This window comes from Musca autumnalis, unplaced genomic scaffold (assembly GCF_047663935.1).
Source record: "Musca autumnalis isolate F117 unplaced genomic scaffold, ASM4766393v1 scaffold_5, whole genome shotgun sequence".
NCBI lineage: Eukaryota > Metazoa > Arthropoda > Insecta > Diptera > Muscidae > Musca > Musca autumnalis.
The window spans coordinates 7,901,776-7,929,520 of record NW_027412088.1 but is presented as its reverse complement, the minus strand read 5'-3'; the positions used below and the strand labels follow the sequence as shown (position 1 = coordinate 7,929,520).

The 27,745-nt window shown below is 39.5% G+C and overlaps 1 protein-coding gene across 4 annotated transcripts; it reads right to left on the bottom strand.

The window, feature by feature from the left end:
* Positions 1 to 27,563, bottom strand: LOC141387269 (uncharacterized). 4 transcript variants are annotated; one of them, XM_073956740.1, is made up of 11 exons: positions 26,913 to 27,563; positions 26,037 to 26,591; positions 8,212 to 8,726; positions 7,129 to 8,124; positions 6,870 to 7,065; positions 6,340 to 6,793; positions 5,853 to 6,161; positions 5,209 to 5,646; positions 4,880 to 5,080; positions 4,096 to 4,811; positions 1 to 643 (listed from the first exon to the last, which is right to left on the bottom strand). In XM_073956740.1, exons 3-11 carry the CDS (start codon positions 8,545 to 8,547, stop codon positions 375 to 377), a joined length of 3,915 nt encoding a protein of 1,304 aa, XP_073812841.1. In that variant the 5' UTR covers positions 8,548 to 8,726; positions 26,037 to 26,591; positions 26,913 to 27,563; the 3' UTR covers positions 1 to 374. The 4 variants fall into 4 exon arrangements, with proteins under 4 accessions (XP_073812841.1, XP_073812839.1, XP_073812842.1 ...); XM_073956738.1 differs by lacking the exon at positions 26,037 to 26,591; XM_073956741.1 differs by lacking the exon at positions 26,037 to 26,591 and having other exon boundaries at positions 5,209 to 5,643.
* Positions 27,564 to 27,745: the final 182 nt, after the last annotated feature.

Sequence of the window (27,745 nt, the reverse complement as noted above, 5' to 3'; positions counted from 1 at the left end):
TAAAAATGAATAAATGCTAATAAAAATGTTTGTTTATTAATACTTTCTCATTAATACTTGTAACTAATAAAGCCTAGCTCGTGTATTTACCACTACTACTTAAATGAAAATTATAGCAAAACTACAAAATGACATTTTTTTAAACCATGTTCGAATGATTGGTTGTTACGACAATATCTATGACTTGATGTAATTTCCGCAAGTGTTACGAGTATCTCAATAATGATTTTCTTAATAGGGGTTAGTGTCGATAATGTGTAATTATTTGTTTTGTTAAATTCATTATTTGTTGTTGTTTTTTTTTTTGTTAGTGTAAATTAGTTAAGGGGTAAAATAAGAGGGGAAATAGGTATGAAGGAAAACACACACACTTTTTACGTTTCATTTAATCCATTCAACTCAAAACTTTGATGTTCCAAATTACGTTTCAAATCGGCTAGGGTACGTTGAATTAAGGCCGCTTTATCTGTGCTGTTGTTGGTCAGTGTATTGGTCGAATGAAATTCAGTCTTTAATCCATTGTTTGGGGAAGAGAAATGATTTAAATCGTGATGACCAGTTGATTTTAGTTTAGAATTGTGTTGCATGGCGAAATCACCACTGCCGGTGTTGTATACTTTTAGGCGCTGATGTTTTAATTGATCTGTGTGAGAAGAGAGAAAGGAATTATTATACAATAAATAAAAAAAGCATTAATAAATTTTATTAATAATATAAATTAATATGTTTGAGCATTGTTTTAACAAAATTCAATATAATTAATACAAACTAAAGTCAATAACGTCTAGGATTAATGTAAAATGTTATATTATTTCGCATATTTTTTTAGACCATCCTTAAATTAACTATTACCATCAAACATCCCAGATAGCCCGATTTTATATTTAAGTCGCTAGTGTGGAGTCTCAATATTATGACCAAGTCCAAATAATGTGTCAAAAAAATAAGTAAACAAGTATCAGTCGGCTTTACCGACAGAGATATACCCTCAGCCTGTTTGAGTTGAAGCCTTCATCAACGGACAGATCGAAAAGCGTACACACAAAAATACTTTTCCCTAAAAAATATGTTTTTACATGGTTTTCTGAATTGTGTGGTTTTTTGTACGACGTACATATGAACTTGCCGACAAAAATATGGATTTGAATTAAAACTCAAAAGTGTTGCGGAGGAGGTGGATCTTATATTTGGAAGTCATTTCTTTTTGATAGACATCGCACCCCTCAGGTGATTTCAGTTGGTCACCGTATAGTTTAGAGTTTTTGGACCACTACGTCAGGATGCATGGACCAGTGCACGAAAAACATAATATCGCTGTTAACAGGACCACAATGAGTAGCTTTTTTATAAAATTTCAACGGATCTCTTCGAACCTAAACTGCACTTAAACAAAAATTTTCAACTTTAGTGGGGGAGGTACCCTAAGCAAAAGACAGATATGGACCACTTTACCGTACGCTCCAGATATTATACATGGTGCCATAGGGGTTTTTACAGCTTTTGGGTCATTTTCTCAGGAAGTGTATTCCCATATTAAGCTAAAGGCTGAGGGTATAAAAATACAGTTGGGCAATCTCGTTCAATTGAAAGATCCGGATCACTATCTCGTTCAATGGACACCGGTAATTTCTTTGAAAAAAAAAACTGCGTATACTTAATATCACACGTTGGTTTTTTATGATGTTACTCATACGTCTTTGAACGAGGACAGTGATCCGGATCGTTCAATTGAACGATATTGCCCAACTCTAATAAAAATGCCTGAAGTCTGTGTGTAAAAAATTAAGTTTTAAAAGGAGTGGACCTAAGTATTCTATGGACATCTCACTCAGATCCTTCGTCCGATACAGACCATAATTTCCAATCGATCAGAGACAAGGGCTTAGTCTGCAAATGCAACTGTCTCCGCAACAAAGTCAGCCAAATTACAGACTTTATGTTTCAGATAAATATCATGGTTGCCCCGATCCAGGAAACAAAGCTCACCGTCACCTGTAGGTTGCAGTGCAGGTTACAATGTGTTGCGAAAGGATCGTACAAAAAGAGCAAAATGAGGACTTGCTTTACTTATGCAGCAGTTTGTAAAGTACAGACATATCTCGCTTGACTCTAATTATTAATAAATGGACTTTATCGATGAAAAGAAGACGAAGGAAGACGTTCCCACGAATGTGGCAACTGATCTGATAAAAGACGTGTACTGGTAACCCGTGATTTCGCTTGACATATATCACTTTTCTATGATCGTTTCAGTTAACAGACCTCGCAACTTCATGACCACTGACCGCCGTACTCTTCTGAACAATGGAAAAGCTGATTGGTAAGGGTTCAGAGAATTTGCAAATCATCTCTTCAAAGAGCTGTCCATTCCCTCAGATACTCGGGTAGCTGAGAGAATTTTCTGCGACAGCCGAGACGACGGAACTAGCAAATGCGCGTGATGAGCTTCGTCGTACTAACCTTGAGTTAGAAGACCCAAGATTTTCAGATTTTACTCTTGAAGTCAACACGTTTCGAAAATTCCACACCCTCCAGAGGAGAGATCGTAATGTAAGCAGATGATTGTATGATCTTGGCGTCGGGTACTATCGTCGGTGACATTTGTCATATGTTAAAAGTCTACATAGCTGACCTAGTGCAGTTCTTCCTTCTGAAGAATATGAAACAGTAAGGAAGTATCATTTAGCTGTGCCGGCAGAGATATACCCTCAGCCTCGTACTTAAGAAAAAGAATCAATGACAATACTTCTGACGTCTAAGGGGTTTTTTTGAGTTTGTGGGCCAATTCCTCATGTTCTTAAACTGCACTTTTTCCAAACTTTATATAAAGGAGTGTTCCGATGTAGTCGATATTCGGACATAATTCTAGGCTGTCAGAAATAATAGGATGTACAATGTTTCGATCAAATCGGTTTCCCTTTTCAAGGATTACCTTACATATTTCCAGTTAAGTGGACACCGGCAGGCTCTTTTTTTGGATATTTTGGTCCATTATCTCAGGAGGCCCCAAAAAATTGAGTCGTCGTAAAAGAACCCGCAAGAAGAACTTTTAAAAAAAAAAATAAAAACGGTCCGAGATGATCTGTTAAACTGCACATTTCTAAAATTGTGTGTGGGAGGTAGCCGAAGGACGGCCCGATATATTCCAAGTGTGGACCAATCAGAAACTCCCTGCGAGAGTTATATTGCGAATTTTATGTCATTTCAGTTGGTGCCGTCAAGCTTTCTAGGAGCTTTTATGCCATTATCTCAGGAACTATGGACTTGCCCACAGAAACAAATTTACCTTCGCAAAAGGAACCGCAAGGACAACCTGCTGAAAATTTTCAAATCTATCTTTTCTGAGGGAGGTACCGGAAGGAGTGGACCAATATGTCCATCTTCCAACTTACACTAAGTTTGGACAAAATATTACGAATCCACTGCCACACTGTTCACCACTTGCATGGCTGAAATTAACATATTGGTCGATGGTGTCCTGATTCCGACTCCAAAATATTGGGTGTAACGTTCGATAGCATATTTTAGTCGTCCGAACAAGTTACAGCTATTTTCGACGAGATCAGAAGTAGGAACCAGGTCCTCAAGACGCTGGCCGGCAGCACTTGGGTTCTGACAAAAAACTTGTTAATCTCTTAAACTATGGGGCAGTCGAAGAATATTCAAACCTACCAGGACTGAACCATAACAAGCTATGCGACCTAACATTCATAGTGGCTCATGACATATCGAAGGCCATGGGCGAAAGTCAGCCATGCCAAACCGTTCTAGAGCATAAAGAAGAAATGGACACATCGCAGTGAAGCAAATTCACATCACAGCTAATGAGTACCTCATGTTGTATGATTGATATTAGGTCATGGTAATATAATGTATACGTCCCAAATATGTGAATGAATTTATTACAAGCATTTGGAAGGCACAGAAATTTGATTTTGTTTACGTTATGGCAACAATCACACATATTGTCTCTTCATTCTTCTCTTCGTCTTCCATGTTTCAGTGGAAAAAAGACTCTCTTACCTTCAAGAAGTTTGAACAATTGTGCTAACTGCATCGATTTACATGTTGGTCAAGAAAGAAGCAAACACTCACCTTCATTATGCACCGCATTATGTCTCAGCATATTTTTCTCAAACGTCGAATGACTCTTGTACACCTTGCGTTTTAGTGGCTCACTTTGTGGACAATAATTTAAGGTAATCTTTGGACCCACAGTTGTTGCCTGCTGGATAATATTGTGATTCTGAGCATCGTTATATTCGGCATTCGTCTCCTGATAGGTTTGCAAATAATTTTGATTTAAATGATCATTGATTTTCATGGCACTATAATCCTGATCCGAGTCACTCCACTGCGATGACATTGGGTGAGAGTGGCCTGCCAGGGATTGAGCTTTAGCTACAATACCGCCGGCAGGTGCTGTTAAACGTCGCTGTTGCAATGGTGATCCAGCTGGACTGAGATTTCTTCGTTGCACCAGTGGAGAATTCAGCTGCTGCTTGCGCATTCCCGTTTCCGGGGCAATGTTTTGATTTATGAAATTTGTCAAATGAGTTTTACGTGGACTACAGGCACCCAATTTGGGACTGCCGGGAGGAGATTGTGTTTCCAGTTTTAACATTTCAATACGTTTGTTAACGGCAGCGGTCAGTTCTTGTTCGGTTAACTCGGAAGTTTTGTTTTTCGATTGTTGGGCTTGTTGTTGTTGCTTTTGTAAATCAATTTCACAGTTTTTAATCATTTCGACACGTTTATTGGCCAAGGGGTTGATGCGTCGTGGACTTGGCTGTGGAGTTTCACGTGGTATGCTGAAAGGGGGAAGAGGATCAAATGTTAATTATTGAGATTGCAATGTATGTGTCTGGTGGCAAACTACCTCTGAACACTGTTCCTCATGGATTGCAGAATCGATTCGGCTTCCATTATCAATTGTTTGTATTTTACATCTGCCTCAAAGTCAGCCTTCAGCAGAGCCTTTTCACTTTCGGCAATGGTCATAAACCGGGTTTCTCTTACATCGGTAAATACCAAGGAACTGGAACGGTGGGATAGCTGATGGGGTGTTGTTTGGCTGTACCTAGAGCAAAGAGAAACGATATTTAATATTAATTTTTATTATACATATTATTAATATATTTCCTCCATAATTCAATACCCCTACAAATTATCGACTTGCCACCGTAATTTAATTTTTTCTTTACTCACCTATGTCCATCATTATTCCTAATATTTTTCCTCAAACAAACCGGGGTGCCACCAACACTTCTCGTCTCCCTTGGCTTACGCATTGGTGACCGACAATTATCCTTACCCTCCGAACTCTTCTTGCGTGTCTTGTGAAAACGTTTACGTCTACGCTGGACACTACCAGCTGCGGCGTTCAATAGATTCTGTTCTCCCGACATTTTGATGCTGCGATTACTACGTCTCGAACGTATCGATGATCCACGTTGTCGCTGTTGCATTACAGGGCTGCCATAATAACAAGCACCCATATTTATTTGATCACGTCGATCGAAAATCTCCTGTACCGATGCTGTATCAATGAAATCAATGTCCAACAGATCATCTGTATCACATTCATCGCCGGCATCTTGGCCGGTATCCAAATCGGTGGGACAGTCTGTGGGATCTGAATCGCTGCTGTTATGGAGAAGAAAACAAATATTGCAAAATTATTTGAGAGAAGTTTTTCTAATGAAAAATCCAATACAGCGAACTCTTTCGAAAGTGGAAACAAATACACAACTTTTTCTATTAAAAGATGTCTTGATGCGAAAAGCTTGATTTTCCGAAGAAAACAAATATTTCTTTCATCTTCAATTTTTTCTCCCCCCGTTCCTACTCACCTCAAAATATCAGTCTCCTTCTCGTAGATGTAGCTCTCATCAAATTTACCCATCATTTCGTTAAGTGTGTTATCGTCATCACTGACAACAGCCAAAGGAGCCTCAGGATGTTTTTTGTGTTTTGGACTGGCAACTGGCACAACGACGGCAACAGGTTCCACAGAATGCTGCTGTTGTTGGTGCTGGTTCTGGTAATGGTGATGCAATTGCAGTGAGCGTTTGCGTCTCACCGTATTCGGAGTGTATGGGCGATGTGCATTTTCCACTTCAGTCAATGAGGATGAAGACCCCGATGAAACACACGTTATGCTGTTAAGTGAACAGGTAGGTAGGTAGGTGGGTGGGTGGTAATGGTTGACAGCAAAGGGTGGTTCGGTTGGTTAACGAAAAAAGAATCAGAAAAAAAGAAGGGTTTTGATTTAATTACTTTAATTGCTCTCTTGTTACCTCATTTGATGCCAGAACATGCATGTCCTGTCTCACTTACTTGTTATTGTTGCCACTGCTGCTGCTGTTGCTTTTGTTCGTGTTGCTGTTGTTGTTGTGGCTTGTGTTGTGACTGCTTAGGTTGCTGCTACTGCCACCACCACTGTTGTGAATTGTTTTCATGCTCAGGGTACCGCCCCTGCTACTGCCACTGGCACTGCCCGAGTTGTAATGACGACTTGAAGAGTTGACAATGCCACTAGGCAACGATGTGCGATGCTGAAAATCCTGCTCCTGCAAGTGTATGGTTGACAAGGCGGACGTTGAGTGTGACGAAGTGGAAGATGACATAGTCATAGAAGAGGAGATCTGCGATATATTCATAAGATTGCCATCATTGAGCTGCGATACTTGTTGTTGTTGGCCTCCATGCATTGTGGAGCTGGAGGAAGACGTTTCTGTGGTCGAATACCAGGGATTGGTGCGTATGCGACTACGTTGACGTGGTGATGGTGCTGTAGATAAATAATCACAACAAAAAATAAGCGATTAATTTTAGTATTTTTCTTTTTCCTCCAGCCTACAGCTTACATTCAAATCCCTTGAGTGTGGGTATGACAATGGTATTGCGTATGGGCAAAGGACTATGTTGGCCTGAGGCATGAGCACCATATTGCAGAGGATGTTGTTGGTTCACTGTTTTGTCATAGAGTTCCATGGAATTGGGGTGTTTAACGAGACCACTCTCACATTCTTCAAGATTACGATGAGCAAATGATGTTTTGGGCTAAAAATAAAAACTGCTGATTAACATTCCCCCGCACCACTATCGGCCCAAGACACTACTTACCAAAGGATCTATGGGAGACATTTCCTCAATTTTATTCAAACCAAATTTATAACGCTGGGCCTCTATGGCCAATGAGTTGACACTTTTGGGAAAATAATGGGTCCCGGTTCTCATGTTAACATAATATTCCGGTGGTGTGTAACCTGCTCCTGGTGAAGTGCCATCCGTAGAATAGCCAGTAGAATAGGCACTTTCAGGAGATGACAGGCTTACCATTGGGGCATTTCCAGAATTTCCCTGAACCCCACCACGAAATTTACTCCTAGTGCCACCATTACGTCCCTGGACATTTTGCACCGTAAAATTGGAACCATTTCTGGGAATGCATTCCTCACTTCCCGTGCGAAAACCAATGACAGTAGGATTTTGTATTTTCGATGGCAGCAAACGGCCATACCGCGTGGAGGCATCATCTTGGGTTTGTTTTTCATCCGAAAACACGGGTATCCTTTGGCCGCCATTTACAAATTGTTCCGATTTCGGCCTTTCAATGTCATTCAGTATGTCCTGCAGCAGTTTTTCAGGATGCCTTATAAGAGTGCCTATCTCCTCATAGTGTACAGCATTTGGATCATCATCATACGTCTTGGTCTCATCTGGTGGGGTATATGAGGGTCGACGTTCTGCGACATTGGCATTGGTCACATCTGCCAGGACACTCAAATTGGCCGAATTCAATTGGCCATTATTATTGGAATGCATAGAAGGCTCCTTGGAACCAGTCGACCATGACAGGGACGAAAACGATGAGGTGGAACAGTTCAATTGATGTTGCTGCTGTTGTGATTGGGGCTGTAGCTGATTCTGACTATTGTTGGGTGGTATTGGTGGCGGATACTGTTTTTCCTCACACGAATTCTCCCTGGTGTTGGGTGCCGTGTGATGATTACGCAAATACTGTTGGCTGTGATGTTGTGGAGCATAAAGGAAATTATCCGATTTGGGAGACATTACATGCTCCCCATCTGGTGACTGCCAGCCATAACGACTCTGAGTCTATCGATAAGAAGAGGATAAAGGAGAAGACATAACAGTAAACAACAACAACGTCATTTAGATAGTCTTTGTTTTTGGCACACTTACATGATTTTGTATGGGCGATACTTCACGTCGTCGTACAGGACTCGAAATGACACTGCTACATCCTGTGTGATTGGCACTGGAAGATGCCTGAGAATTGGAATTACTTTTATATGGCGATGAACAGCTGCCATTGCCCTGCTGATGATGATGCTGTTGTTGTTGTTGATGATGGTGATATATCGTAAATCCTGTTGCAGCATGCTTATGTTTATGGTCGTTGGCTGCTGTTGTTGCTGTAATTTGTTGTTCCGACACCGCATTTTTATTCTTATTACCCTTTTTACGAGACCTCACAATGTGATTCTCCATCCATGATCGTAACTTGGAGCCAAACATGTTGTCGTCTGTCGTTTGTTGTTGTGATTCTTCCTTCGGTCGAAATGAAGTGTTAACTGCTTAAGGTGTGCGTGACAACTCCGCGAAGAGTCTTTTCATTTAAGTTTATGGTATTTTAAATATTGATGATTACCCATTGTCAGTATTGGACGGATATCTTTGGTAAGACCTTTGATGAACTAGAAAAGGGAGAAGGAAAAGAAAAAAGCAATAACAAGTTTTCAAAGTTAATTCAAATGCCATCAAATTTAGGATGTTATAAGGCTCGTTTTCAACACACATAGCATGAGATTTGAGCTATAATTGACGGCAATGATTACAGTTAAAAGCGTAAATTTTAAATGTTGCCTCGTAATGGAATGAGCTAAGGATGCTAAGGGAATACGACATGACCTGAGTTCTAATCGGTCATAGTAGCAATGTGGCTGCTACAATCAAAAACATTCCATAGCTACGAATTTTCGTGATACAATACAGCTTGTGGAGGAAAATAAAGACGACATTGAAGCCGAAAAGATAAAAAGTTAATAAACCGTCAATATAGGCCCAAGTACACGGATAAATGCCCTGACATATATTTCAGAGAAATGTTTATTGTTTCATATTGTTAAAACCGAACAATACATGGCGACCTTGTAAATCTACAATATTAACTTTTGTTATAAATATAGGCAGAAATAAAACTGGAGTCACATACAAACATAAGACCAAGATCTGGTTCGCCCTACATTGCCGGTCAATAAACATTTTTCCTCTTACTAAAAAAAATAAAATAAAAGTACAAGTAAAAAACATTAAGTTCGGCCAGGTCGAACATTTTATACCCTCCAACATAAAATATTCTGAAATAAAAAGTTTTCTGTTAGGTACAAAAATTGTTCGACCACGGATACCCCAAATGCCTAAAAGTCAAAAATTTATCTAAAAATGTCTTCAATCTGTTGGTACCTTTATATACGGTATATACCAAAACATGGACATATGTGGACGATTTTTGGTGGAAGAATTTCGGAACCTCTGAGAATGTCAAATTACAGCTAGTTCGGTTAAAAGTTGTAGGTAAAATCCTGAAAATACCTAAAATTGCGAGGTACCGTTCTATAGGGCCTATACCAAAAATGGACCTATGTGGACGATTTTTGGTTGAGAAGTTTCGGGACCACTAAGAACCTCAAATTTCAGCTAGTTCGGTCAAAAATTGTAGCTAAAATCCTCAAAATACCGAAAATCGATGGGTAACGTTATTTGGAGACTACACCATAACATGGACGATTTTTGGTGGAGAAGTTTTGTGATGGCTGAGAACCTCAAGCGTCAAATTACAGCTAGTTCGATTAAAAATTGTAGCTAAAATCCTGAAAATAACGAAAATTGGGGGTATCGTTATATGGAGGCTTTGCCAAAACATGGACCTAAGTTATCGATTTTTGGTGGAGAAGTTTCGGCAGCCCTGAGAACCTCAAATGTAAAATTTCAGCTAGTTCGATCAAAAAATGTAGCTAAAATCCTCAAAGCACCTTAAATCGTGTGGTACCGTTATATGGGGGCTACACCAAAACGTGGACCTATATAGCATATCTTCGAACTTGACTATGGAAAAAAAGACTCTCAGGTGCAAAATTTTATTTCGGACGCAAGTGTGATTAGAACAGACGGACATAACTAGATGGTCTTAGGATTTTATCCTGATCAGGAATATATCTAAAATTATAAAAGAGTTCAGTAATGATGACTGTCTGACTGACTGATAATCAACGCCCAGAATAAACGGCTATAGCTAGAATCTTGAAATTTTGGGTAAGGGTCACTCTCCGTCCGAAGGTAACAGATAAGGCTGGATTTTTGGAAATTCGATCTAGAAGGGTACGAAAAGTCCTAAAAGGTACTAAATAACGTACCATTTGTATTTGCCGAACCGGTAGAGTTAGAATTCTGAAATTTGAAATGAGGGTCAAAAATTCGAACTACATGTGTACGAAAAGTACTAAAATGTACTAAATTTGGTACTATTTGGTATTATCTGAACGGATAGAGCTAGAAGCTTGAAATTTGGAATGAGAATCAAGGTTGAGAAGTTGGGTTGATACAAGAAGATGAAGATGAAAAGTACTGAATGGTACTAAATTTGATACAATTTCGATTTGAGCTAACGGATAGAGTTGGAAACCTGACATTTGGAATTAGGATCACTGTAGGAACGTAGGATCGAGATATGGAGGTAGTTTTGGAAATTCGTACTTATGGGTATGAAAAGTACTAAATGGTAATAAATTTGGACAATTTGGATTTGGGTGAACGGATAGCGCTTGAGTCCTGAAATTTGAAATTAGTGAGGTAGTTTTCTGTAGGACTGAGGTAGTTTTGGAAATTAATAGTTATGGGTACGAAAGGTACTAAGTGGTACTGCATTTGGTACAATTTGGATCCTGTTATTTGGAATTAAGGCTACTGTTGAAGTTAAAGATTGAGGTAGTTTTGGAAAATCGTACTTATGGGTACGAAGAGTACTTAGTGGTACTAAATTTGGTACAATATGGATTTGCGTGAATGGATAGAGCTGGAATCCTGATATTTGGAGTTATTATTACTGTAGAAGTGTAGGATACAGGTATTTTTGGAAAGTCGTACTACGGAAAGTACTACATGCTACTGAATTTGGTACAATTTGGATTTAGATGAACGGGTAGCGGTGGAATCCTGCAATTTGAAATTATGATTATTGTAGGCCTGTTGGATTGAGGAAGGAAAATTCGTATTTATGGGTACGAAAGTTCTAAATTGTTCTAACCCCCTGTTTTTGTAAAAAAATGTATTCTTCCCACACGAATTGTCAAATTTTGTACATCGATTTACTCGCTTTAGCGCAAATATAGAGCGCTGATTTGTAAATTAGGAATTCTTAGCGATATATGGAACGAGTATACGAAAAATTAGGTATGTATGTCTTCAAGTGGCTGAGCTTTGAATGCCTAAATTATTACGAATATAGACGAACGAACAAAAATAAGTTACAAAAACAGGGGGTAAATTTGGTACAATTTGGATTTGGTTTAACGGATAGAGCTGATGTTCTTAAATTCGGAATTAAGATTACTGTTAAAGAGTTTTCGAAAATCATACTTATGGATACTAAGAGTACGAAATGGTACTAAGTTTGGTACGACATGGAATTGGACGAACGGAAACAGCTGGAATCTTGAGATTTCAAATTACGATTACTGTTATTATTTTGTATTACTATCAGTATTGGGTTGAGATATGCCGTCGAAATACGTACAATAAGTATACGAAAAGTACTTAATGGTAATCAATTTGTTGTTGGGTGTAGGCACAGTGCTGGAATCTGTATATTTTGGATTTATGGTGAGTATTCAAGTGCAACGTTGGTCTCGCTGTTAATGTGTAAGGGTGATCTGATCGGCTGTTCTTTTTGAAAATCTAACTAAAGGGGTACGAATAGTACTAAAATAAAAATAAATATTGATTAAAATTGGTATTAGTGCAAAAAAGTTTCAGTGTTCGCCATTTCCATATAATATATTTTTTGTTTTTTATATCGTTTCCGCATAAGAAGTAGCGGGCACTTTGCTAGTATACTTTATATGGTGGCAAATGATTAGTTTGATGTGTTACAAACAACAAAACAAAGTTTATATGCCCTCCATACTATGTTGGAGGGTATAAAATAATTAAAAGGACTAATGAAGGCCACTGAAGGAATCATCCCGGAACAGGGTGCACAAAATCAGTTCATTCATTTCTTACTCATGGGCTGATCACTGTTTCAATAGTCAATTGTTCAGCGCTGAAGATTTTGAAGAACTATCTGTAGCTCTAAATGATTACCCAAATGCTTGAAGACCCACTGGAAAAAAGATGCCTGAAGCAACCAGTGCTGTAAAATCTTCAATCCTTCAATCATTACAAGAAGGTACTACATGGCACGCCCGCCATGCACACTGAATGTCAAGGCCAAAAACATTACCGTAAAGCATTTCAGTCATGTAAAGCTTCTCTGCAAGTGGTGTTGCTCAAAACCCCGGCTATACAATGGAGGTTCCATCTAATTGAATCAGACTGCACCTAGCGATATGAGGGAAATAGAATAGTTGCCGGCAGAGATATACCCTCAACCTGTGTTAATTAATACATACTTTCATCTATGGATAGGTCCATTGACGGCTCTGGAACCGAAATTCTTTTCCCAAAAATATGTCTTCAAATATATGTCTTGTGGGCTTTTTAGGCGTATGAAACTGAAGGAATGGACTATGTTGGTCCATTTGACAGGCATTCCTTTCGATATTTATAGGATCTATGTCAGTCAGTCAATACTTATCACGCCCACCAGCCATTTTTGTTGGTCATCATAGAATTATTTAAAACTTTTGGATCAGCGATGATCTAACTCATTATTTGGTTACCGACGAAAATCTGTAAAATTAAAACGCAAAATTATTAATGAAAAGTTCAAGTAAAAGTTGTCAGCACTCTTGCTATCGGTAGAACTTTAAGGCAAACCCTAAATTATTGCGTGTTTTGTTTTGAATAACGCACACGCAACACGCTATAATTTAGATTTTGCCTTAACAAATACTTTCTAACTCAAAATAACTGTTAGAGAATCGCACTAGAGGAAGCATGGACTTGTCCGCGACTTGTCACTGCAAACAAGACCAAAGGAATACCTTTGGTAAAAAATTCTGAACGATCTTTAAACAACCCTAACTACACAAAAGAGAATATTTTGAACTTTTGTGAGGGAGAAGGTGTTTGTTGTCTGATAAAAAAATCTTCTTGGAACTTGTTGTACGTACGGAAGACCTTTTGCAAAGTTTCGGCCTAATCGGATTCTCAATTCGTTAACTAACTGTTCGGTCGCACGGTCTGTTCTGGTTAAATACTCGACTTATATATGGGGATATGTCGTATAATACTGTTGTGGTACTACATTTCCCGAATCCAAGCTGATGTTGGGCAACTGGAAAACAGGTTCTCATTGTGGGGAAGAGTAGTGTCTCTAGAATCTTTGCTACTGGCGGCACACAGTGTCACGACCGTGGCCAAAAATGGTAAAAACTAAATACTTCGTTGAACAAATTTATTGATGGGGAGTGATAGAAAACATACATAGTTTTTGCTATACGAGGATTTAAATCCGACAATTTTAGTTAATACGTGTTTTTGTGTTTTTTTCTAAAATTAATAAATTATATTATGCGTTAATATTTAAAATTTAAAAGTAACGGTGGCTGAAAAACTGTTTCCTAAGTTCTTTTGGGATGTAATAAACTTGGCTACGCTTTGGTTTGCATGTAAATATTAATCATATGGCGTTTACATTTACCCAAACATGTATTACTAAGTTTATTAATTTTCTGAAGCAAATTTTAAATTGAGTGGAGTGGGGAAAAATGGTATAAAAAGGTATATCGATAGTTTTTGCTGTATGAGTAGTAAAAGTTGAGTACTTCAAACATATAAAGGTCCCAGCTGCAGAGGTTTGCAAACGAATGTGTCATTTCTCTTTTTCAGCGACCACCTCACTGAGAGGATACCCCCTTTTTTAACAAATCGTTTTATGGTGTTGGCTATAGCGCGAAAATGAATGAACCGATCATCATATATTTTTGTGGGCTTATTAAGTAGCTAATAATCTAGCTTTAAAATGAGAGAATTTTAAAAATATCAATTAAAAAAAAAACTGTGAACAGCGAAAATGAAAATTCAATTTTTACCAATCGGTCAAAACAAAATTTTAAAGGAAATTTCTCATATTTAAAGATAAGAGTTTGATATATTCAATATGTTTACAAACAATATGAAGACTAAACACCAAATTTCAGACATATCGGGTGGATATTGAGGTCACAACACAACACCGAAAATGAGGAGGCACGGTTCTATGGGGGCTATAGGAAGACGAGGACCTATACCGACATATTTCTGGTGGAACGTTATAAGTCCCCCAACGGAGACTTAATACCAATTTTCAGCCATTTCGGTGTGATAATCAGGCTAAAACCTCCAAAATACCGAAAATCGGGAGGTACCGTCCTATGGGGTTATATGACGGCGTGGACCTATACAGACAAATTTCAAGATGAAGGTATAATGCCCCCTACAAAGACTAAATACCAAATTTCAGCAATTTCGATGTAATAATGAGGCTAAAATCTTCAAAATACCGATAATCCGGAGGTACCGTTGTATGGGGGCTATATCAAAACGTGGACCTAAGCCCACAATTCTCTGTTGGAATGTTTGATAACTCTGCCGAAGACCAACCACAAAATTTGAATACTTTCGGTTGGTCATTGTGTCTAAATCATTCAAAATACCGAAAATCGGGAGGTACGGTTCTATGGGGGCTATATCAAAACGTGGACCGACCAATTTTTTGTCCTGAAGATTGTAAGTCAGTAATAGGTACGTGTACCAAAATTTATGCACCTACGACAACTCCTTCTATTTTTGGCCACAGTTAATATGAACTCGCGACATTGTGCGGCAGGAGGGAGATCGGCCTGTACGATTCGCCTATGCTGGCATCCTTGCCAGCCGGATTGCTCTATAAACAGTCGTTTAAAATAAGACGCGCACCTGTTCGGATCTGTCACTGTTGGTCATTGTGTCTAAATCATTCAAAATACCGAAAATCGGGAGGTACGGTTCTATGGGGGCTATATCAAAACGTGGACCGACCAATTTTTTGTCCTGAAGATTGTAAGTCAGTAATAGGTACGTGTACCAAAATTTATGCACCTACGACAACTCCTTCTATTTTTGGCCACAGTTAATATGAACTCGCGACATTGTGCGGCAGGAGGGAGATCGGCCTGTACGATTCGCCTATGCTGGCATCCTTGCCAGCCGGATTGCTCTATAAACAGTCGTTTAAAATAAGACGCGCACCTGTTCGGATCTGTCACTGTTGGTCATTGTGTCTAAATCATTCAAAATACCGAAAATCGGGAGGTACGGTTCTATGGGGGCTATATCAAAACGTGGACCGACCAATTTTTTGTCCTGAAGATTGTAAGTCAGTAATAGGTACGTGTACCAAAATTTATGCACCTACGACAACTCCTTCTATTTTTGGCCACAGTTAATATGAACTCGCGACATTGTGCGGCAGGAGGGAGATCGGCCTGTACGATTCGCCTATGCTGGCATCCTTGCCAGCCGGATTGCTCTATAAACAGTCGTTTAAAATAAGACGCGCACCTGTTCGGATCTGTCACTGTTGGTCATTGTGTCTAAATCATTCAAAATACCGAAAATCGGGAGGTACGGTTCTATGGGGGCTATATCAAAACGTGGACCGACCAATTTTTTGTCCTGAAGATTGTAAGTCAGTAATAGGTACGTGTACCAAAATTTATGCACCTACGACAACTCCTTCTATTTTTGGCCACAGTTAATATGAACTCGCGACATTGTGCGGCAGGAGGGAGATCGGCCTGTACGATTCGCCTATGCTGGCATCCTTGCCAGCCGGATTGCTCTATAAACAGTCGTTTAAAATAAGACGCGCACCTGTTCGGATCTGTCACTGTTGGTCATTGTGTCTAAATCATTCAAAATACCGAAAATCGGGAGGTACGGTTCTATGGGGGCTATATCAAAACGTGGACCGACCAATTTTTTGTCCTGAAGATTGTAAGTCAGTAATAGGTACGTGTACCAAAATTTATGCACCTACGACAACTCCTTCTATTTTTGGCCACAGTTAATATGAACTCGCGACATTGTGCGGCAGGAGGGAGATCGGCCTGTACGATTCGCCTATGCTGGCATCCTTGCCAGCCGGATTGCTCTATAAACAGTCGTTTAAAATAAGACGCGCACCTGTTCGGATCTGTCACTGTCACGCGATTGAAAACAACCGTCGCACAGTGGTTCAGAATCGTTTCTTCCTGGTCAAAATTCTGTAACTTTTGAACGGATAGAGATATTTTCACAATTCTTTTTTTGTTAGATAGGTAACACATTCAGGTGAATTATAAGCGGTCACAATCGGCCTGGTAGTTGCAGAGGAATTCAATGTTAAAGTTAAACTTTTGAATTTTTTTTATTATTTTTCATCAAAATATCAGCGTTTTTGTGTTTTTATATTTTCTTATATATTAAAGATGGTCAAACGCCAATAAATAAACTATAAAAATACCAAAAAAAAAAACTAAAAAAAAATCGAAAAAAAATGTTAACATTTTTTTCACAAAAAAAAATACAAAAAAATTAATTTTTTTCAAAAATTAAAATAAAATGCTCCTTGGTTTTCATAAAACTAATATAACCCATATGAAAACTCATATAGTCCAAAAAATGTTAATTTGCCTAAAAAAGCTGTAATTCCCATGGGAAATGGTATGGAAAAGAACATTGTTCCACAAAAGTTCTAGTCCACTAAATTTGGAATTTCATAAAATGTAGTACCTGAGGAAAAATAAAATAGCTCATGTTGTGTAAACGCTACGGTAATTTGTTTAATGGCTTCAATCCTACCTATCTAACAAAAAAACAGCGAACGCAATATATGTTTTAGTTTCCGAGAAATAGCTATTTCTTTCTCCAGAAGTGTTCAAAAATTACGTATTTCTCAAACATGGGGAAAATGTTCGTCTTTAGGGGCACCCCACGCCCGCACCTTCCAATATTTTGATCTAATTTTTTGGTTTCCTTAGTTCCAATATGTTTACTATCGTATCCCATATAGAAATTAAATATCTGTTACAAAACAAAATTTTGATTTTTGGCCAGGAAAATCGTTTCTTGAACCATTGTGCGTCGTTTTTCTTCTTTTCCGGACTCTTGAGTGAATTGCCCACAATTTAGTTAATCCTGTTCCAATATTGCATTGCTTCAGTGATCGAGCCACTTTTCCGCCTATTTTAGTAGGCGAGCATGACTTCAAGAGTAAAGACCTCGGTACAATCTTGATTAAATAATTGCTGATAAAAAAAAATAAAGAACGGCAGAGCTAAATTTAACTAGGTTGCCATTTCCATTTTAGTCTTCTATAAAAAAAACATAAGCAAAAAAGCAAGCCGCTTTTTACCGAGGCCTTAAGTTCCCTAAATCTTGGCGGGGTTCGTACGATGGACGTAGCCCATCAAGCTCATTTGCTAGCTCTAACGCTTCTGCTGGAAAATTTGTATCGGAAAATTCTCTTAACTACCTGAGGATCTGAGAAGTTATGAAGTCGGGTAGTTTGTTAACAGAGACGATGATGGGCTGAGCCAAGGGAAAAACGGGTTGCACGGACACGTCATTTATCACACCGGTAGCAACATTTGCTACGCGATCTGCGGCAATTTCCTTTTATACCCCTAGGACTGTCTTCTTTCAAAATGTAGAGCTATTCCCAGCAAAATTTGAAGGAAGGGATTCCATGCGATGACGTGATTTCATGGCATATTTTGCATGGGTTCAAACGAAGTCGTGAAAGATCCAATCTTTTCATCAGCATTTGAACCCATTCCATCGATCCAATAGAGATGCATTTTGTGTTTTTATTTTTACACATTTTTCTAAATATATAAGATTAATTATTTACGATAGGCTTGATGCTGTCGGAGACTCGAAATCACAACCAACGATGTTAGAACTCTCGTCGTAATGATAATGCCATTGCAAAGGGTTGGTGAAAATCGCATTCCAAAGCATTGGTGGAAATGACATGTCAAAGCATTGGTGTAAATGACATGCTTTGGATCCAAAAATGAATAGCATCTATTGGGGTCCACGCTCATATAAAATTCATAGATGAAGATGCTAAAAAGATGACATGCCAGCTCACTTGCACCCATGATTGAATGGCATCTTTGGCATCGAACATTTTGCTGGGTATTAATTTCCAATTATGGGTCACTAGAAGAAAGCTCAAGCTCGTGGTTTCTAAGGAAGGCAAATCCTCCTTCTCCCCTTCTTGTACGATCCTTTCGCAAAACAATGGCAAAGTTGCAAGTTATAGGCATCCGTAAGCTTTGTCTCCTACATTGCGATGGCCACGTAGGAGACAACGATGCATTTTCGGAGCGCTCAACAACAACATGTGCAGCGATGTATCGTATTCCAACGATGAATCCGACGACGAAGTTGAAAAACACTCTGGGAGATAGGTACTGTCAGCACTCTACGCTGTTTAAGGACATCGGCCAAGTTTAAAACGTTTTTCACCCATTATATGTGTGGACGCCAGTTGTACGTGGTATTCAGTAACATTAAGTCCAAGACACGTAGGGTGAAACCGGCTGTTCCCTTTAACATCTACCTCCCTGTATTCCACCCACTCCAGAAGACATTGAGATCGTAAAGTATTCGGATGATTGTACGATTTTGGCGCCAAGTACCTTCCCCGATGTACTCCTATTTGATGTATCTTACCACTTTTTTCCAGAAGAGGAATATGCAAATATCCGGACTAAATCGATGGCCACTATGTTCACCGCATGGACTGCAGAGGTGAGCACTGAGTTGAATGTAATGGTCGATGGTAACAGAATTCCGACCACTAACTACCTCAACATCATAGAGGTCACAGAATGTTAACGTCGTCTGCGACAAGCTGAGCTGAGAGCATTGTCCTCAAGTCTCTAGCCGGCAATTGACGTGCACACCATTAAACCATCTTGACCCTTGGTCAATGACCAAATACGTATAACGTGATAGGTCGGTCTGTGGTAAGCTATGGCTATGTGGCTCCAGTGTGATCTGCGAATATAAGTTGAACGTGTTGGAAAAATATTCAAGCCTCCCAGAAAGCCGCTCTGAGACCTGCAACAGTGTGTCTCCTCATATCTTCAGTGAACCATCTACATGAGGAGGCAAAGATTTTTCCAGGACAGCAACACAATGTCATGCTCTCGTTACAGTGCTTTCTCGACTGTTACCGTGAGAACCATACTATTCATCATACGGTGGGTAGGATGCCCCCCAAGCAAGCAAGGGAGGATTTTCAGGATCTAGAATGAGAGGTCCAACGTTACAAGAGAGAAACCCTATAACAGATCAGAGGGTTTAAATAGCACTGACACAGAAGCAGTCCCAGATGCCATAAGGAACATCAGCTGCCACGAAAACCAGAGTAGTTTTGGCTCAACTAAGATCGAGATGGTGTAGCCGTCTAAATTCCTATATGGCAATGATTGATTACACCGCGTAAAACATATGTCTAGCATGCGGCAAAGGCTACACGAAACATTGCACCTTATGAACTGCCCCGCCAAACCTATTCAACTAACAAACTTACAAACATATCATATACAGTTACAACAATGCTGGGATAGGTTCTGGTGCACCAATCAGCAACATAACACGTAGCGCAGTAGTCTTGGAGGCGGTTAAGATCAGAGCAGCCTGGAAAGTTCACCTATTCCCTACATCTATTAAATTTCACCGATGTTGATATGTGTCTAGCAAACGGTATAGAAGATCCATAGCCCGGCTAGAACCAAAAGAACTCGCAGCAGGGATTCCGGAATATTGCCGCTCACTCCCACGGTGGTAAAAATACATAAAAACACAAACACATAATTGTAGAGGTGACGGACCCTGGTCAAAGATTCTACCGAGTCAATCCGCTGCAGAGAACCGACCGCCATATCTCGCTAAGTATGGACTTTCCCCCAAAAAATCTATTATCGTTCTGGTCAGTGCACCAAGGACAACCTTTGATGACATTTTAATTTGCTGCCTTATTCGGGTTAATTTGTTTACTTTTCTCAGAGACTGTGTTACACTTTGAGAACTCCACCTAGAGAGAAAAAATACATTCTTCAAAAAATAATCAACAAAAAATTTGTTGAATATTTAATTTCTATTTCAAAACAGATTTATCGTAAAGATAAATTAATGGGACATGTCATCCCATATTTATTTTAAATTTTAATTTTGTGACGTAGGGGATGAAGGATGCCAAGGAACGATTTATCTTGGTCCCTCTTTCATCTCAAGTGGACACTGACCTCCCCGTGGTGTCACCTGGGGAACTGCCTTTAACACCCGTGCCGCGCGTTCACCCATAAGAACGTTAAGAACTTGGGTTTGGGCGTCGGGTTAGTAACCCTCCCCTAGAAAAAAAACAGCCTTCTATGAAAAAACGAAAGAAAAGAAAAACAAATTCCTCAAAAGTTGACGACCCCCGCAAACGTTTTAAGGACCATGATCTGCGAATCTGCACCTGGAATGTTCGCACTCTTTATAGAGAAGGTGCAGTTTACGCCTTGGCGGATGTACTTGAAAAGTACAAGGCCGATATTACTGCCATACAGGAAATACGATGGATTGGGAAAGGCGTCACAACAACGCCTAAAGGTGACGCACTGTATTATAGCTGCCATGACGTAAAGCATGATTTTGGTTGTGGATTCGTAGTTAGTCGGAGACTAAAACATCTGTTATCCAGCTTCACCCCAGTGAATGAAAGACTCAGTGCAATTCGATTAAAAGCAAAATTCTTCAACATCAGCTTTATTTGCGCACATGCTCCCACTGATGAAAAGGACGAACAGACCAAAGATATATTTTACGAGCGCTTAGAAGAAACTTATGACCGTTGCCCTGCCCATGACATTAAAATTATACTAGGCGATTTTAATGCCAAAATTGGAAAGAAGAATATCTTTGGCCCAACAGTCGGGAAATTCAGTCTCCACAGTGAAACATCTGACAATGGTATGAGGCTGATAGAATTTGCAGCTGTAAGAAACATGGTAGTTAGCAGTACAAGATTTAAGCTTCTCGATATTCATAAGGGCACCTGGCTGTCGACAGATCAAAGAATAAGAAATTCAATCAATTGATCACGTTGTGATAGGTGGAAGACATGCATCGAGCGTGTTGGATGTACGATCGTTCCGAGGTGCAAACAAAGACTCGGACCACTACTTCGTTGCAGCAAAGGTACGTACCGGTTTAAACGTAGCAAACAAAGTGCGAACAGACACAGCACGGAAGTTGGACATCGGTAAGCTGCAATCACAACAGATAACCACAGAATATTCCACTCACCTGCCCAAACTGCTTAATCAAAGGCCTCCTCGTCCCGATAACATATCAGGACAATGGCGGAACATTGCCAACTCTATGCAAACAGCCGCAAAATCAGTACTTGGATACCAGAGACCTCCACCAAGGAATTCATGGCATGACCAGGAGTGTCATGCTGCTACCGAAGAAAAAAATGCGCCATATAGGGCTATTTTACAATCAGTAGCAACGCGTAGCGCACGAGTGAGGTATCGGGAGAAAAGGAGAGAGGAGAAACGTCTTTTCAGCAAGAAAAAGAGAGAAAGGGAAAAGCGGGAGTGTAAAAAAAAAACGAGATGTACAGGAGCCAGAATGAAGTCCGAAAATTCTACCAAAGAGTGAAACATCAAACAGATGGCTTTGGTACAGGCACATCCTCCTGTAGAGACCAGCAAGGTAATCTGGTAACTGATACAGATAGTGTCCTCAGGATATGGAAAGAACATTTTTCAAAACTGTTGGTATCCAATAGCAGCGAAGACGACGAAGATACCACAGTCCCAATCCCAGAAGATGGTATTGAATGTATACCACCCGGCCAAGATGAGGTAAATATAGCAATAAACCGGCTAAAGAATAATAAAGCAGCAGGAACTGATGGCCTACCAGCCGAGCTGTTTAAAACCGGAGGCGACACAAGGTGTATGCATCAGCTAGTTAGCTCCATCTGGCAGGAAGAACACGTACCCGACGATTGGAACCTGAGCATCCTGTGTCCCGTCCATAAGAAAGGAGATAAGACTTTATGGTCCAACTATAGGGGCATAAGTCTTCTCCCTATCGCCTACAAGATAGTGTCAGGGATATTGTGCGAACGACTAAAGCCCATGGACAACGAAATAATTGGACCATACCAATGCGGCTTTGGATCTGGCAAGTCCACCATTGACCAGATATTTACCCTGCGGCAAATCCTGGAGAAGACCCAAGAGATGCAGATCGACACCTACCACCTTTTTGTCGATTATAAAGCAGCCTTCGACAGCCCGCTACGTTCAAAGGTATTCCAAGCTATGTCTGAATTTGGTATCCCCGCAAAGCTCATCCGGCTTTGTAAAATGACTTTAACTGACACGAGGTCCTCAGTTAAAATAGGAAAGAACCTCTCCAAAGAGTTTTGTACCAAAAGAGGTTTCAGGCAAGGAGGCAGCCTTCGTGTGATCTTTTCAACATCCTGCTAGAAAAGGTTATATGAGAGGCAAACGCCAAAAGAAGTGACACAATCTACACCAATAGCCACATGTTACTTGCTTATGCTGATGATATAGACATCATGGGACGATCAGTAAAAGAAGTAACCGATACCTTTAAGAAGGTAGAAGCAGAATCTGCTAAAGTGGGTCTGGCGGTAAACGGCGAGAAGACCAACCTGATGGTGTCGATGCGCAATGCGTCCATTGAGATCGGATCAACTGTTGAAGTTGGTTCCTATAATTTTGAGGTAGTAAAAGACTTCGTATACCTCGGCACCGCCGTAAACACAACAAACGACATCAGTTGTGAAATAAAAAGAAGAATTGTATTGGCCAACAGATGCTACTTTGGCTTAAGTAAGCACTGTGAAAACAAAGCCACAACTCGTCAAACAAAAATAACGCTTTACAAAACACTGATACCACCCGTGCTGATGTATGGTTCCGAAGCCTGGGTGCTTGCGCAAGCAGATAAGGCAGTGCTTGGCGTGTTTGAGAGAAAAATTCTTCGAAAGATCTACGGACCGATCTGCGTTGACGGTGAATATCGACGTCGTATGAACCACGAGCTGTATCTGCTATACAACAACATCAGCATAGATAAACGTATCGAGATGCAACGATTGCGTTGGCTAGGCCATATCGTAAGAATGAGCGATGATGAACCCGCTAAAAAGGCGTATAAATTCGAGCCACATGGCGGTGCACGCAGAATTGGCAGGCCAAAGAATATATGGCGCAAACAAGTGGATGAAGAGATGACAAGGAGCGGTATTCCAAAAAGCGAAGCACGAAACAGAGAGAATTGGAAATCTTTTCTTAGTTCGGTCTATGGAACAAATGTTCTGTAATGGGCCAGCTAAGTAAGTAAGTAAGTAATTTTGTTTGAAATTTGAAGGGTTTTTTGAAGCGCTTATCTCGCCTTTTAGGTTGTTATACCCTCAGCCTTTAGGCTAAGGAGGGTATATACACTTTGATACGATGAAAATGTGCCTCACCGAAATAATGGTTTTAGACCCCAAGTATGTTTGGACGAAATGTGTTTCAGACAATTTGGAGTCGATCTAGCCATGTCCGTCCGTCTGTCTGTCTGTCTGTCTGTCTGTCTGTCTGTCTGTCTGTCCTGCTGGCTGGAGCGCACGATAACTCTCGAACGGATGATCCGATTCGGTTCAAATTTTGGCTTTCGTAATATTTTGCCCAAACTTAGTTTAAGTTCGAAGATGAGCTACATCGGTCCACTCCTTCCGGTACCTCCCCCACAATAGTTCGAAAATGTTCGGAAAGTTTCTGCGCACGATAACTCTTGAAGGTAGTGACCGATCTGGTCCATACTTTGTATAGCGTAAACTTTCTACCAGAGGAATATGAGGTTCCAATATGGTCTCAATAGGTCTACTCCATCGGGTACCTCCCACACAAAATTTCGGAAAAGTTCAGTTTGGGGCCATCTCTCGAATCGCTTTGATTTTTGTTTTAGCAACTTGTATTCACTGCCCTCCATACGACGGTACAAGTTTCATCAGGGGCAAGTCCATACTTCCTGAGAAAATAGCAGGAACGTTGCAAAAAAACCCCTATGACACCGTGTGAGGTGGTTGGAGCGCAAAATAAATCTCCAACGGATCTTCCGATTCGGTCCAAAATATGGACTTGGAAATATTTTGTCCCAACATAGTTTAAGTTTGAAGATAAGCCATATCGGTCTACTCCTTCAGGTACCTCCCCCACAAAAGTTCAAAATTTTTCGAAAAAATTGTTCGGTAACTCTTGAAGAGAGTGTCCGAATTGGTCTACACTTTACACATCATAATATATCTACCAGATATAGATCAGGTTCAAACATGGACTATATTTGTCAACTCCATCCGGTACCTCCCACACAAAATTTCGGATAAGTTCACTTTAAGACCTGCTCTCGAATCACTTTGAGTTTTGTTGAAGCAACTTGCATTCGCTGCCTCAATTACGATTGTAAAAGTTTTTTTAGGGGCAAGTCCATACTTCTTGCGCAAACAGCCCGAATAGTGCCCCTATGGCACCATATGTTGTGGCTGGAGATCCACTTCCATAACGGTCAATGTCGATCCATTCCTTTTAGTATCTCCTCCGCAAAACTTTTGATCTTTAATCCTAATCAACATTTTTGTCTGTTCAAACGCCCAACATTTTTAAAACCCCCTAAATACTTACGTATTTTCGGAAAAATTGTTTCAATATACACAGGCTGAGGGTATATCTCTGTCGGCAAAGCCGACTGATACTTTTTTACTTGTTTTTTTTTTTAAGTCTGGAGTATTCCCCAATGGCTTAAACTTCATCATTACTTTCTTTGTTACAAAAATTTACAATAATTTTTGAACTTCAACGTGTATCTTATTACAGTTATTTTGTTATTGTATTATTGATCAACAGTATTTTCTTTTCACCTTTCACCTTTGCCTTCTTAATGCAAATCTGTCAAATCTCAGTAATCTTTATCCGATTTTTCTTCACATAAAAAGTTAATCAATTTATTTTATTTCCAATACAGAACTCCTCTTCTGAATCATTCATTCAAATCACGAATTTCCTATTAACAATAAATCCGATATGTTTAGAAACATTACAAGGATACCATCCGACATACCAACAATCCAAGAAAAGAAAAATGTTAAGGCTTATCAGTTCAACTTTTGATAGTAGACCAATCCAAAACAGAAGACAAAAAACAAAGATAATGATAATGAGAAAAAGGGGAAGTGTTGTTAAGTTTTAGTTCTTCACACAACAACAAGAAAAGCAAGGATATGTCTCTGGGGATCAGTTTGGCAAACGGTTATGGCCAATGAGGAAAGATAACAAGGCCAAACGTACTACTAACTCAATAGCGACGATTTCCATAGTGTGATAACAGCGGAAAACACAACAAAAACAATAGGCAGGAAACTTTCTTTATGTTTAACCTAAAAACATCAGCATGCAGAGCATTGCAAATAACGAAAGTAGTCTGTCATTCATTCTGTAGTCAGTCCATTGGTTATACCCTGCCATGGCAATAAAAAGGAGGTGGGGCTGGGGGAGAATAAAAACTGAACTTAGTTTTCTGTTGCGGTATGCAGTAGTCTATCCAACTAAATGTTGGGAACACATTCCCATTTACATAGAGAAGACGTTTCTTCTTTATTTTTTCCGTTTTTTGGTTCATTGTTCGTTCGTTTGGGGAAAGAGACAAGCTGGGCTGGAAGACGATTACATTGAATGCGTTGAATAATGTTTTATTACCTTTTTCACAATTTCCTTAGCCTTCTTCATATCCTTTTTTATTGTCCTCATAACAGTTTTTCAGCAATAACTTGAATCTTTTTGTGCTTTAGTAGCAATGTTCGTTCACACACACACACACACACACCGGCACACAAAATCACTATCGCACACTCATTTATATTCGTCTCCCTGTTGTGAGATGCATATGAGATGCTTTGGTTGTTACTGATATTATTGTTGTTGTAGTGATGTTGTTGGTGTCAATGGGATAACGTGGACAACAACGGGTGGTGATGTAGGTTGGAGTCTTAGTTAATGCTTATGGGCAACCCAGTGGTGTAAAATGGGGGGAGCCAGGATGAGCATAGATAACGTCTAGTGTCTCGTGGTTTCCTTGTTAGTTTTTGTAGTTCATCTTGGATGTTTGTGTGTGTGTGGGGGTGTCTAATGCGGTAATGATGCCAGTGTTTATGTTAAATGCCGCTTCTTCTATTCTATGCGCTTAGTTTTGTTTACATTTACTCAACATCATCACGGGCAGCACGAGAGATAACGACAATGCCATTCAAATGACTGCGAGTATTGGTGTCCGTCCATCCATGTTGGCATCCACGAGTAGTGAGTTAGTGAGTGTTGTTGTCGTTGTTGCGATAAACAAACGCAGAAGGATGTTGTAAAGTTAACGTTACATGAAATAATGAGAGCAAGGGCAATTTTCCAAAAAAAGCGGACGCCAAAAAGAGGAAATGAGAGAAACACGTAAAATGAGAGATGAATTGAGATGAAAGCAGGAGATGTGTGTTCAGGTTCGACATTTGTTTCTTTTTTTGCTGGCTTTGCTGGAACACTGAACAAACAACAACGCAAAGTAACGTTTATAAAATTCATGCTTACCGGAAGTCTGGAGTCTGGCAGTTTTAAGGGTGGTTGAAGAATGATGGTGGTGGCTGGCGGCTGTGTAGATGATGATGTATCGTGATTTATATAAACCGAAATGTAAGAAAATTCCTTACTTTTCTTTTTCTTTTGGAGCTTTTAAAGGAATTTCTGGCAAATCTTTTCAGACATGAAATAAATATTTAATTATAGCTGCTGCCGTTGCTTTGCTAAATGCTTGCAATGATTTCGGCACGTTCTTGCGGATTTTATTACAGCATTTAGAATAAATAAATTGTTTATTGCATCCACGAAATATACATATATACATGTGTGTATATAAAACCAAGTGAATATTTGTATAATATAGCTTTGATTTATTGTTATGATTTTATTTATTCGCACTTTTTTCACCAAACGACAAACACTTATACTTAATTCACTTATCCAAAACTAATTTCAAAAATGGTAAATTCAATTTCCGTTTTTTTCCTCAACTCCACACAGACTCAATCAATATACTAGGTGTTGGTATTTCAAGTTATAGGTATGTCTGCTGGGCTTCTTTTTATTTTTTTCTTCTTTCACCAAAAAAAACCTTTCTTAAAACGAAACGACTACACTTTACCGTTATGTTAATGTTATTCAAAACGCAAACCGTGAGCAACTGAATTCTGTGTGAATTATATTCAAGATAAATTGTCCTCCCTGGAGCAAAATCGTAGCACACAAACAACCACACACAGGCAGCAGGCAGGCATTGTTCAGATTTGCTTGGAATACTCCATTGAAATTCATGGACTCTTTTCGGTTGTTGTTGTTTTGTTTTTATTGTCATCTTCTCCCAATGT

What these genes read in the sequence shown, in the direction of transcription:
- LOC141387269 (XM_073956740.1), bottom strand. Translation starts at nt 8,547, where the DNA reads ATGTTTGGCTCCAAGTTACGATCATGGATGGAGAATCACATTGTGAGG. An exon ending in CACACTCAAGGGATTTGAAT is followed by an intron (nt 6,794 to 6,869) that starts GTAAGCTGTAGG and finishes ATTTATCTACAG; the next exon opens with CACCATCACCACGTCAACGT. An exon ending in ATGAGGAACAGTGTTCAGAG is followed by an intron (nt 4,812 to 4,879) that starts GTAGTTTGCCAC and finishes TCCCCCTTTCAG; the next exon opens with CATACCACGTGAAACTCCAC.